This window comes from Grampus griseus, assembly GCF_964374135.1.
Source record: "Grampus griseus genome assembly, chromosome: 3".
NCBI lineage: Eukaryota > Metazoa > Chordata > Mammalia > Artiodactyla > Delphinidae > Grampus > Grampus griseus.
In genome coordinates, this window is record NC_139019.1 from 42,269,102 (window position 1) to 42,282,560 (window position 13,459).

Consider the following 13,459-nt stretch of genomic DNA (forward strand, 5'->3'; position numbering starts at 1 on the left):
AAGAGGCATGCCCACAAGACAGTGTGAAGGAAGCCACCTAAACAAAATCCAGAAAATTTACTCCCCAAAATAGTAAAAGACCTTTGTTGTACAGGCTGATAAAAGGAAGGTTAAGACGGCAGAAAGCCCCCTGAAAGTTGGCACAGTCAGAAGATTGCTCAGAATCCCACTTTGTTCAGTGGGCTGCAAAATGGACACCATATGTGTACTTTATGGATGGCAGAGACCAAGTTCTCAACACACACACACACACACACACACACACACACACACACACACACACACACACACACACACACACACACACACACACACACACACACACACACACACACACACACAAAATATGCTGAAGAAGATTGGGTAGAACATTTACCTCTCAAAGACACGGAAAGTTAAATGCAAGTTCCCACTAAAAGGGCTTTTCCTTTACGGTCAGAATTCTGAAAATATGTTTTATCAAACTGGATTTCTCTAACTTAACTGCATATGCAATAAAAGAGCCCCCATCTTAGTCATTTTCAGGGCAAGATTTCCTTTAATCCCCAATTGAAGTACTTGTAAATGTAAGTTTTGTATGTACATAAACCTGGTAATTTGTCACTCCTTTTGTTCTGAAAGTTTTATTCCCTGTTCTGAGGTCAGTTTGTTGAGATAAAGTAGCTAGTGACAATCCTGTGGTGGGCCAGGGTGCAGTTTGTGAGCTTAACTCCTCTAGGTTTTACCCTGGAGCTGTTTTAGCTCTCTTACGTGTCTCAGTTTTTCCCTTCAGTATCCTGAGACCACTGTGGGTGCTCAGATCATGGAGTGACCAACTCTTATGCATATCCCCTGCAGACCAAATTTTTAATTAAAGTGAGTGGGTTTCCCTGTAGGGGCAGCTGCATATTATGAGGGCTTGCCTCCACCGCTCCCACAAGCGTCTTAGTTGCCTGAAAAAGCCGTTGCCACCTGGGAGGAGATGTTCCTTTTTTGGAGCAGAAAGCTCTCATGAGATACCTCACTTTTATTACAATAAACTGTTAAAGTAGCCAATTCAAGGAAAAACGACAAGCCAGTCTTCTACCTAATTTACGCACTCCAACCTTACTCAGTGTCTTTCAGCTGAGCAAAGTCTTCCCAGTGTCTTTCAACTGAGGTTAACCTGCTCATTGTCTAAACTGAGTAAAAATCTCCCCAGTATCTTTCAACTGAGGGTAAACCAGCTACCTCTTCTTGAAACAAAGTTTCAAAGATAACCTGCTCCTCCAAAGAAGAGACTTAGGAGATTCGAGAACCAGGAGAGAGACTCACCCAAATATGTCTGGACTCTCCGAGGAGGCAGACAGGCCCAAGTGGCCTCAGCTGGTACCAAGGCTCCAGATCCTCATAGAGTTCAGGCAAAGGACAGAAGTCTACTCTGGGTCACTTTGTTAGTCGCCCAAACGGTCGACTGAAAAAAATTGCACAACCTAAAAGTTGAGAATTATGTTTTATTCGTCAGACTTTCTGAGACTTTAAGCCCGGGAAACAGCCTCTCAGATAGCTTTGAGGGACTGTTTTGAAGAGGTAAGGGAGGAGCCAGGATATATAGGATTTTTTGCAGACAAACAAAAACTAGGTAGTCAGAACATCAAAAGATTACAGTTAATTAAAGAAAACCAGACACCTCAAGTTAATGAATTTAACACTTTTATGTGTATCGGAAGATGTAAGCGTCTGGGCTTATTGAAGTTGTTCCTTTGATATGCACCTTAACTGCCCTGTTTTTCTCCATCCTGTATCCCCTCAGAGTGTACCATTTGGGGTGGCTGCGGAGGCTGATAGCTTGATGGCAGGTAGCCTGTTTATCTTGATCCTGAGTTCCCCTCAGGATGCACCATCAGGGGTGGCTTCAGTGGCTGATGGCTGCAGCATTTTTTGGCAGGTGACATGACATTCTTTGTCCACAGAGGGAAAGTACATACTGATGAAGAAAATATTTTGAAGCATTTTAAGGAGATACAAATGCATTGTCAATATTTATTTTGTATTTGTTTCTTTACATTTTATAATCTTGAGATTATCAAAATTATATTTCTCTTATGTGAAGGTTGGTATTGTTGACCTACCTTTACCAAAGTACAGAACTAGAAAAAGTTTGCTGAGAAAAGTTTTATCATTTTAGGAAATAAATTTAACAGCAAGTTTTCATTTAATGCTACAATAAAGAATGCTTTCAAAAGAGTTTCCATAGTAACACTTGAAATAGCTCTGTAATGTTGTAAATGGTTTTGGTAGTTCTACAAAGATAATTATGTATGAGATGATAGGGAGAATATTAAGTTTATAAATAAAATCTACAGAATTGGAATTAAACCCAATAACAGAGTTCTAGATTGTCTAGACACATTAAAGATTCTTCATAAATCTTAGGTTATTTTTGTCCAAATACTCGTATGTCCTGTAACACCTTGTAGTTAATTTATTCATCATATTGTGAAATGCATCTTACTTAGAGGGGTTTTTTCCCCTCTGGAAAGCTAAATATTTTAATCACTGATTCTCCTTATGGTTCTTGGCCCCTTGGAAGAGTTAACAGTTGGTCATACTATTTACCTCATTTTAAAACTCCTTTTGTATTAACTAAGATATATATATATATATATATATATATATGCGCATGTGTGTGTGTGTACACACATACATAATCTTTGCAGATACAAGTCTAATTGAAAATACTGTCTTTGAATCTGTATCAAGCTGAAAAATGTTTTAAAACTTCTTTAAAAATAACCATATTTGGGCTTCCCTGGTGGCGCAGTGGTTGAGAGTCCGCCTGCTGATGCAGGGGACACGGGTTCATGCCCTGGTCCGGGAAGATCCCACATGCCGCGGAGCGGCTAGGCCCGTGAGCCATGGCCGCTGAGCCTGCGCGTCCGGAGCCTGTGCTCCGCAACGGGAGAGGCCACAACAGTAAGAGGCCCGCGTACCGCAAAAAAAAAAAAACAAACCAAAAAAACATTTTGAATAAAAATATGTGCTGAGAAAAAACTAGTTTTCTTTTTGAATTGGAAAATGGAGCTTATGCTTTCTTTGAGGAAATTTGTACTCAGAAGTTTAAGATAATTATGATTGTATTTTTGGTTTGTTTTGGAAATATATTTTACTATTCTGAGGCAAATGGATAGTTTTATTACAGATTGTAGGACTGGATTCATGGTCATTTCTTGACAGTTTTTCACTTTTGCACAGGAACTGTGCAGGGTGGGTGGGAGGAGAACAAGTCATCACTTCTTGCCATGTTTCCCTCTCAATCAAAATAACTCTCCCTTAAGGGGCACCTGCCTACATTGTTGGTGGAATGTAAATTGGTGCAGCCACTATGGAAAACAGTATGGAGGTTCCTCAAAAAACTAGAGTTGCCTGCCATATGATCCAGCAATCCCACTCCTGGGCATATATCCAAACAAAATTATAACTAAAAAATTTACATGCACCCTTATGTTCATAGCAGCACTATTCACAATAGTCAAGACATGGAAACCTAAATATCCATTGACAGATAAATGAATAAAGATTTGGTATATATATTGATACAATGGAATGCTGCTCAGTCATTAAAAACAAAAACAAAATAGTGAACAAAATAATGCCATTTGCAACAACATGGATGGAACTAGAGATTATCATACTAAGTGAAGTAAGTCAGAAAGAGAAAGATACCATATGGTATCACTTATATGTGGAATCTAAAATATGACACAAGTGAACCTATCTGCGAAACAGAAACAGACTCACAGACATAGAGAACAGACTTATAGTCTGACTTGTGGTCTGGGGAGGGATGGAATAGGAGTTTGGAGTTAGCAGTTGCAAACTACTATATATGGAATGGATAAACAACAAGGTCCCACTGTATAGCACAGGGAACTATATTCAATATCTTGTGATAAGCCATAATGGAAAAGAATATAAAAAAGTATATATATGTATAACTGAATCACTTTGCTGTGCAGCAGAAATTAACACAACATTGTAAATCAACTATACTTCAGTTTTTTAAAAAAACTTGTCCCTTTATCTAATTTTATGCAAAAGAGATTATTCAAATATTAAAAAGCAAAGAGGAATTCTTTACTGAAGAAAAAAGTCTTCTATTACTGTTCGAAAAATGTTGCTCTCAAACATAAATTGTCATAGTGCAGAAGATGTGATTAGTGTTAGGTCTTTGAGAATCATGTTTTTATTAGAGAATATAAAAGACTAAAAGACTTTTAATGAAATGATGTGAAATCACAGAGTAGAGGTGCCAGTATACTAAGCAATAAAATAATCTGCTCTGAATATATTTTTCATCTTATTTAATTAAGGTTATTTGAAGATAACATACTCATTTTCTGATACTGATAATTCCTTTGGTTTCTTTTTCTAATTCTGGCATAACATGAAATAAAATTATAAACCGATCATTAGAAACTTAAAATGGCATATCAGTTGACAGTGATCATAACATTTAAATTTGTAAGTGTCAAGTAATTTCTGTGTTTTTTCATCCAGTGGAGCATGTTGAAGGATGAAAAGAGACAGGCTTCATTTCATGAAATTAACATTTATTGTGCATTACGTAAGTCATAGTGCTAAATACTGAGAACATAGTTCCTGTACACATGGAACTTAAAATTTGTGTGCCGGGGGCTTCCCTGGTGGCACAGTGGTTGGGAGTCCACCTGCTGATGCAGGGGACACGGGTTCGTGTCCCGGTCCGGGAAGATCCCATATGTTGCGGAGCGGCTGGGCCCGTGAGCCATGGCCACTGAGCCTGCGCGTCCGGAGCCTGTGCTCTGCAACGGGAGAGGCCACAACAGTGAGAGGCCCGCGTGTCTCAAAAAAAAAAAAAAAATTGTGTGCCAGTTTTTAAGAATTAATAAACTTCTTTTATCCTGTTTTTTTCTAGCCTAATTCTGGTGAACTGGATCCTTTATATGTAGTGGAAGTACTTCTGCGCTGTAGCAAAGAGAGCTTGAAAAATTCAGCTACTGAGGCTGCAAAACCAGCTAAATCTGATGAGAAAGGAGAGATGCAGGTTTGTACTTTATTTTTCATTTTCAGATTTCAGATATTTTGTACATTATTTATAATCACTAGCTTTCCTATATGTGATTATATTGAACATACTGTCATGATTTCCTAATTGGAAGTTTTCAAGGTATGTGAAAGCCATCTAACACCAGTAGGATGATTAATCTTCTTATCAAATTATGGCAAGGTAATTAGTGACAAAGTGAAAGATAAAGAGAATTTAATCATTTAAATTTTCACATGAAGCTGGAATTTACCTGAGCTAAAAAAGATGTTTTATCATTATTTTACGATTGTATCATTTTACACTTTATTCCATCCATATTGTTTATTACATTCCTGTGAAAATAATGATTGAAAGTAATGAGCCAGTGTTTTGATAGGAAACGTAGGTAGAACTTTTTCATTAATTTACATGTGCTTTTAATTAAATGCAAAACATTCAGCTTGCCACATGAGATACACATATTACTTAAATGGCTCCTATTTTATTTCATTTTAAAATAATTAATATAGAATAATTGTAGGTAAGCCTTACTGTGGAGAGTCCAAGTATCTATTTGAAGAGTAATATCATACTGAAATTTTTTTTTAAACACTGCTTTAAGTATATGTTGTATTGGCTAGGTCTTTTAGGAAATGTCATTGTTAATGATACTTGTCATAACAGGCTTTGGTTTGTGGGAAAGTTGAAGTTGGAATGGCAAATATGTGGCATGCATCACAACATTCTCCTTCTCTCATGGCAGATATTAATAATAAGTCATGGGCCCCTTTTTTCCCATATACAGGGAAAAAGAGCAGTTAACAGAAACTGTCACTGAGGAAGTCCAGCTACTGCACTTAATAGAGTTTAAATCAGCTATTTTTAAATATGTTGAAAGTGTATTTAAAATTTAAAAAATCTGATTTTAATTTGTAACAGTACACGTTTTTTTGTTTGTTTTTCTTTTTGTTATTGTTGGTTTTTTTTTTTTTTTGCGGTACGCGGGCCTCTCACTGTTGTGGCCTCTCCCGTTGCGGAGCACAGGCCCCGGATGCGCAGGCTCATTGGCTATGGCTAACGGGCCCAGCAGCTCCGCAGCATGTGAGATCTTCCCGGACCAGGGCACGAACCCTTGTCTCCCGCATCGGCAGGTGGACTCCCAACCACCGCGCCACCAGGGAAGCCCAGCCTCTTACTATTTTTAACAGATGCCAGTAGGGAAAAGGTTGTTTGCACTGGGCAAGCCCTGGGTCAGGTCAAGTAATGACCTCCTTGTGAATGAATAGAGTCTTCTAGGGGACCACCAAACAGGTGAAATACAGACAGTTCTCTGGAAATGGCCTTTTGAAGTCATTTCAACCCTGTTCTCTCCCTTCCGGTGGCTGCCAGACTGATATTCAGTGATTGCAGGCTCTTGGTTTTCAAGACTACTGTGGAGCTGAGTGGGAGAGGGAGTAAAGTAAGTTAAAACACTGCAAAGCATCCAATTCTTTGGTTTGGGTTTTTTTTTTAATTAAATGCTCCTTGGATTGGTGCAAGCCTTTGTTTAATTTCCAGAGTTCTGAAGAAGTTGATTTTGACAATTGCCAGTATTCCCAATGCTTTTATGGGGAAGAGGATTTTTGGAGGTCTTTGCCTCCACCATTTTCACTGGCATTCTTCTGGATAAACTTAGAGAAAGCATTTATTACATTCAATAGATTATTACATTAGTCAGCTTTTAAATTAGATCAAGACACAAATTTAATTTTTGTAAATCTAAAATTTAATAAAAATCACATTGGTTTGAATAACTTTGTCTGCCTTGACTGGATTAAAATTCAGTTGGTTCAAAAAACATCATTCTGATTTAGATGAAAAATTCAAAAATCATATTGTGTTTTAGCTAACAGTCTTAATTGAAGAGATGACATTGGTCGAAATTTACTTAGAGTGTATTGACTTAAAGATTGTATTGACTTAAAATGTACTGACTTCTGATATTATTTACCTTATCATTTGCTTATCTTAAAAGGGGAAATTGATTTATGACAAACTTGCAAAGAAAAAGGTCTAAGAATAAAAATACTCCTTACTGTTGGTATTCTCACGCTTTTCTAATAATTGCCCTCGTGATTATTTGGATTTATATAGACCGATGTTGCATCATGATAAGCCTGAATTCTAAGTTCTTTTATAAAGGTTATTAGGTTTAGAAAGTTGAATCAACTGCACAATGCAAATATTATAGCATGTTTTTAAATCCTTGTGAGTGTAGAGATTTATAATTTCATGGCAACTGTTCATTTGGTTTTTAAACATTTAAGTTCTTATTTACAGAACTTAAGTCTTAGGATCTCCCTTTCTTGTACTTAAGGAGACATTTGTAGGAGGGCCTTTATAGTTTCTTTCCTGTCATTAGTGTGAGACTTAGTTGACCATTTCTTGGATGGAACTTATTATAGGAAGCAGCATTAGAAATTGGGTAGTTTCTGTCTTCCTTCTGAATCAGGTCTTCACAGATAGTGTTTATTCTGTTTTCAAGGAAATACTTCTGCATAATGCAACTTGTGCATAATTCAGCTGCAAGTACATAAAGCATACACTTCTTCTCTAAAGTCAAGTGAATTATTTTTAATTTTTCTGCCATTTTGGATTGTGTACGTGTACCTCAGTACAGAAAAATAGTGTATTTCTCCCTCTGGGTGTTGGCTACCTGGTACATCATTGACAGTTTTTCACGTCCTGAGTCTTCTCTTTCCAGCCAGCCCATGTATCTAGGATTTGTATAGATCACAAATTGGCGGCTCAAAAGCCAATTCAGTCCACATAATGTCTTCTTTAAAAGTGAATTTGACAGTTTGAGAATAAAAATAATGATAGTAAAAGATTATAATCAAGTGAAAATAAAATAAGAACCCACAAGCTTATATACTCAGAATAGATACTGTAGAAGGAATGGAGATGTTAGAAGAGTCAACGTTAGACAACTACCATAAGTAATTTTTGACTCAGGCAAGAATAATCCATGGATGTTAAAACTAGTGAGTTGAAAGTTTAATGAAGGACTTCTTTGATGGTGCAGTAGTTAAGAATCCACCTGCCATTGCAGGGACATGGGTTTGAGCCCTGGTCCAGGAAAATCCCACATGCTGTGGAGCAACTAAGCCCATGCGCCACAACTACTGAGCCTGTGAGCCACAACTACTGAGCCCACGAACTACTGAAGCCTGCATGCCTAGAGCCCATGCTCTACAACAAGAGAAGCCACCACAATGAGAAGCCCATGCGCCACAAGAGAAAGCCCACACGCAGCAACGAAGACCCAATACGGCCATTAATTAATTAATTAATTTTAAAAATGTTAAAAAAATGTTTAATGAAGAATGGGATACTTACAAAGTCTACAAAGACTCTCCCTATAAATTTCTTATAAATTTTTAAAATAAATTTATTTATTTATTTATTTATATTATTTTTGGCTGCGTAGGGTCTTTGGTGCTGTGCGTGTGGGTTTCTCTAGTTGTGACGAGCCGAGGCTACTCTTTGTTGTGGTGTGCGGGCTTCTCATTGTCATGGCTTCTCTTGTTGCGGAGCATGGGCTCTAGGTGCACAGGCTTCAGTGGTTGTGGCACGTGGTCTCAGTAGTTGTGGCTTTCGGGCTCTAGAGCTCAGGCTCAGTAGTTGTGGCACATGGGCTTAGCTGCTCCGCAGCACATGGGATCTTCCCAGGCCAGGGCTTGAACCCGTGTCCCTTGCATTGGCAGGCAGATTCTTTTTTTTTTTTTTTTCTTTTTGCGGTACGCGGGCCTCTCACTGTTGTGGCCTCTCCCGTTGCGGAGCACAGGCTCCGGATGCGCAGGCTCAGCGGCCATGGCTCATGGGCCCAGCCACTCCGCCGCATGTGGGATCTTCCCGGACCGGGTGAACCCGTATCTCCTGCATCGGCAGGCAGATTCTTAACCACTGTGCCACCAGGGAAGCCCCAATTTCTTATAAATTTATCTCCCTGTAAATTTATTGTGAAAGGGAAAGTAGTAACTTATAGTAGAAAATGCTAGCAGATGTTACTTTAAATCAAGTAATCAAAGTTACTGTCACCAATCCAGTAATGTTGACCAATGGACTGAGACCAACAAAGAAAAAAATCACTTGTGCCAAAAATGCATAACCTGAGTATGATGATTCTTCATGACAACACAAACCTAAACTGAGAATCGTTCTACAAAATAACTGGCCTATAGTATTCAAAAATGTCAATGTCTTGAGAGTCACAGAAGAACTGAGGAACTGTTCCAGATTAAAGAAGAACAAAGAAATATTATAGCTAGGTTCAATGCATGATCCTAGTTTTGCTCCATAGAGTGGTGGGGGGAGAAGGGAGGGCAAAAGACATTATTGGGAAAGTAGATGAAATTTTAATATGGACTGTCGATTAGATAATATCAGTGTATCTACATTAATTTCCCTCTTTTAATACTTGTACTGTGGTTGTATGGGTGTGTATGTTTGTGTATATGTATATACATAAATATATAAAGAGGATGTTGTAGCACATGGGGCAAAATACAAATAATTGGTGAATCTGAATAAAGGTATATGGGAGCTTTTTATCCTATTCTTGCAATTTTTCTCTAAATTTGAAATTATATGAAATGTTAATACCATAAAAGAACAAAAAAAGGTGGAGAGTATTCTAGATTAAAGAAGACTAAGAGACCTGACAACTAAATGTGGTAAATGATCCTTGGCTGAATCCTGAATCCAAAAGTAGTAGTAGTAGTATCCTGGCTCCAAACGTAATAGTAGTAGTGGTGGTGGTGGTGGTAGTCGTAGTAGTAGTGCTAGTAGTCTATAAAGGACATTATTGGATCAGCTGGGGAGATTTTAATATGGACTATGTATTAGATGATGTATTATTGTTAAATTTCTGTGATCTCATAATATTGTGGCTCTGCAGGAGAAGGTGCTTGTTCTTAAAAGACACAGGTTTAATTGGGTCCCATTGGTTTATTTTTGCTTTTATTTCTTTTGTCTTGGGAGACTGATCTAAAAAATATATTGCTCCAATTTATGTCAGAATGTTTTGCCTATGTTCTCTTCTAGGAGTTTTATGGTGTCATGTCTTATATTCAAGTCTTTAAACCATTTTGAGTTTATTGTTGTATATGGTGTAAGGAGTGTTGTTATTTCATTGATTTAATTGCAGTCATCCAGCTTTCCCAACACCACTTGCTGAAGAAACTGTCTTTTCTCTATTGTATATTCTTGCCTCCTTTGACATAAATTAATTGACCATAGGTATGTTGGTTTATTTCTGGGCTCTCTGTTCTGTTCCGTTGTTTATCCTCATTTTTTAAATGGGGAGACTGAAGCTTAAAACTCTAGGTGACTTGATCAAGGTCACACAACTAACTGAAGACTGAATTCAAACCCAGGCAGTCTTGACTCCAGAACCCACATTCAGCCACTATACCATTTTGTTTAGTAAAACAGAGTGAATATATTTGTTATCAGCAAGTGAATGACAGTTGTTTTTCCAGTGGTGATCAGTGTAAAGGTAAGGAGACCAATAAACTGACAAAGTTGGATCTGTGAAAATGTTAACCTCTCCTCAGTTTATAGAGTCTGAATTTAAAGGGAGCAAATTTAAAGAAAGCAGATGGCATTTTTGATGGTGAGGGAAGGGTATTCTTGTCAGGAGAAAGCATGGAAGAAAGTTTGAAGATAGGTTTTCTTCAAGATTATGTCTAATGGAGTATACTGTTTTCTCTGCTTGAAATACCTCTTTTCAGCTCTTCATTCTGGCCCATCCAGAGATTACATGAGTTTTGCGTGGCCAACTAAACCTAAATAGACCTAAGTAGGAGTCTTTCCTTCCTCTGTAGTGCTATAGTACTTTTAGGTATTCAAAAAGTAGCAAGTACTGAGGGTGCAAAAATGAATAAAATATGGATTCTGTGTTAAGGGAATCACTTATTTTTATGTACCATTTGTTTGCCTGTTACTTAAAGGTTTGAATTTGTTTTCACTTTTTAAATATAGTTTCTACTAAGATATAAGCTTCCACAATGATTACTGTCTACTTATTATACCTGTCACATACTGTAAATGCAGTTTCCTTTTAAGAATTCAAGCTAAATTTAAGAAATGGCAGAATTTGAACACGTTCAATTTTAGTTGTAACATATATATATATATAACTTTTCTGTTGGTAGGTTGTTCCAGTTTTGGTGCATCTCCTGTCCGCTATCAGCAGTGTTAGGCTTTACATTCCTAAAGACCTTCGACCACTGGACAATAGACAGAGTGTTTTAAAATCAATACAGGTATACACGTTAATTTTATAAATTAAATATAAATTTTATGTAAATATAAATAGGGTTTATAACAAGGCAACTGATTTGCTGTTAAATATATTGCTTTCTTTCAGAAAACCTGTAAACACTACCAATAGTGGCAGTTATTTTTAACAAAGATAGTGGCAGCAGATCTATGTGTAGACTGTCCTCTCTTTGAATCTAGCAAGAAAGTCAGGCTAAAGGAGGGCTCACAGAGGAAAACATGGCCACTATTTTGTGTTAAATATGTTTTGCTTTATTCGTTATGAATGAAAATAACTATAGAGTGTATTTTAAAGTTTTATGTATAGGGCTTCCGTGTTGGCGCAGTGGTTGAGAGTCCACCTGCCGATGCAGGGGACACGGGTTCGTGCCCCGGTCCGGGAGGATCCCACATGCTGCGGAGCGGCTGGGCCCGTGAGCCATGGCTGCTGAGCCTGCGCGTCCGGAGCCTGTGCTCCACGACGGGAGAGGCCGCAACAGTGAGAGGCCCACGTAACGCCAAAAAAAAAAAAAAAAAAAGTTTTATGTATAAAATCATGTGCCAGGACTTTTAACTACTTTATAGTATAGTTAATACATGGATGAAATAGTCTTATTTTCAATAGGAAAAGTTAAGATTTTATAGAAAATTTTATTTTCCGGTAGGAAAATAAAAAGGCACTTCGTTAGTTGGTTAGTCAATAAATATTTGAAAAGAATTTACTATATAGTGAAGGCTATGTACTAAAATCTGAGAAAGCAGGATGCTTTCAGTGTACAGTAGGAATTTTTAAGCTGTGGTCCATGGGTGGGCTTCTTGAAATGAATAATTCTCTTGGCAGTTTTATAAAAAGTTTTTGTGGGTAACTCCTCCCTCCCAACTTTTTTTTTATTTCTAACTGGCCAAATCCTATCTTACCTTTAAGCCCTATCCAAGACCCTGAAAGTCTCCCAGTGGGGTACCAGCCTATAGTGACCTATCTCTTCCCTGAACTCACATGTTCATTATATTTAATAGTCAAATCATGTTACAAAAAAATTTAGTGATGGGAATCTGGACCCTTTGAAAGTTTATATCTTTCAGCTCAGTAGTGCCCTCCCTAGGAATCAGCCCCAAAGAAGTAATCAGAATATTGAAAACATTTACACTTGAGATGTTCAATACAGGATTATTTATAATGGCAAGAAGTTACAACAACCTAAATATACAGTGATGGGCTTTATCAATAAGTTGTGCTGCATCCATAACTATTAAACTTTAAATATTAGAATTATTAATAAATTGTAATACATGTCTGTACATAGAAAAAACATAAAAGGAATTATTTAGTCTTAACTAATTTTGTATGTAAGATGAAAAATGAATTTTAAATATTTTGTTTCAGGAAGTTCAGAAACGTTTTCCTGATGGTGTTCCCTTATTAGATCCTATTGATGACATGGGCATTCAAGATCAAGGACTGAAAAAAGTCATCCAGAAAGTAGAGGCTTTTGAGCATCGAATGTATTCTCATCCACTTCACAATGATCCAAATCTGGAAACTGTGTATACGCTTTGTGAAAAAAAAGCACAGGTATGGCAGAAACTCTTTTATCATAGAATTCTAAGCATTTCACTATATAAGTGAGTATATATTTTTCATTTTCTTTTCCTATTGGTTTCATCAGCTAAAACAGGAAAATGTCTAGCTATCTTTTAAGTAAACTATCAACTCTTACCAGTAAAAAAAAGTTGATCACTTTGAGATGTCATTCACATAACATAGCATTCACCCTTTTAATGCATAGAATTCAGTGGTTTTCAGTATATTCACAGATATCTGCAACTATAACCACTATCTAATTCTAGAACATTCTCATCACCCCAAAAAGGAACCACATACCAATTAGCAGTCCCTCCCCCTTTCCCTACCCTCCAGCCGCTGGCAACTACAAATCTCCTTTCTGCCTCTATGGATTTGCCTATTCTGGAGATTTCATATTAAAAAAATCATACAATATGTGGCCTCTGTGTTTGCCTTCTTCCACTTAGCTAATATCTTCAAGATTCATCCATGATGTAGCAGAATTTGTATTTTATTCTTTTTTATGGCCGAAAAATATTCCATTGTATATATATACCACATTCTGT

General features: G+C 37.3%; 1 protein-coding gene across 2 annotated transcripts in view; it reads left to right on the top strand.

Annotated features, from left to right (window-relative positions):
- Positions 1–13,459, top strand: part of MTREX (Mtr4 exosome RNA helicase) — a 137,449-nt gene that overhangs the window by 96,693 nt on the left and 27,297 nt on the right. For both annotated transcript variants that reach the window (XM_082650023.1, XM_082650024.1), the window contains 3 exons: positions 4,916–5,044; positions 11,224–11,334; positions 12,714–12,902. In XM_082650023.1, the coding sequence (XP_082506149.1) occupies positions 4,916–5,044; positions 11,224–11,334; positions 12,714–12,902 (429 nt within the window). The remainder of the gene's footprint in view (positions 1–4,915; positions 5,045–11,223; positions 11,335–12,713; positions 12,903–13,459) is intronic.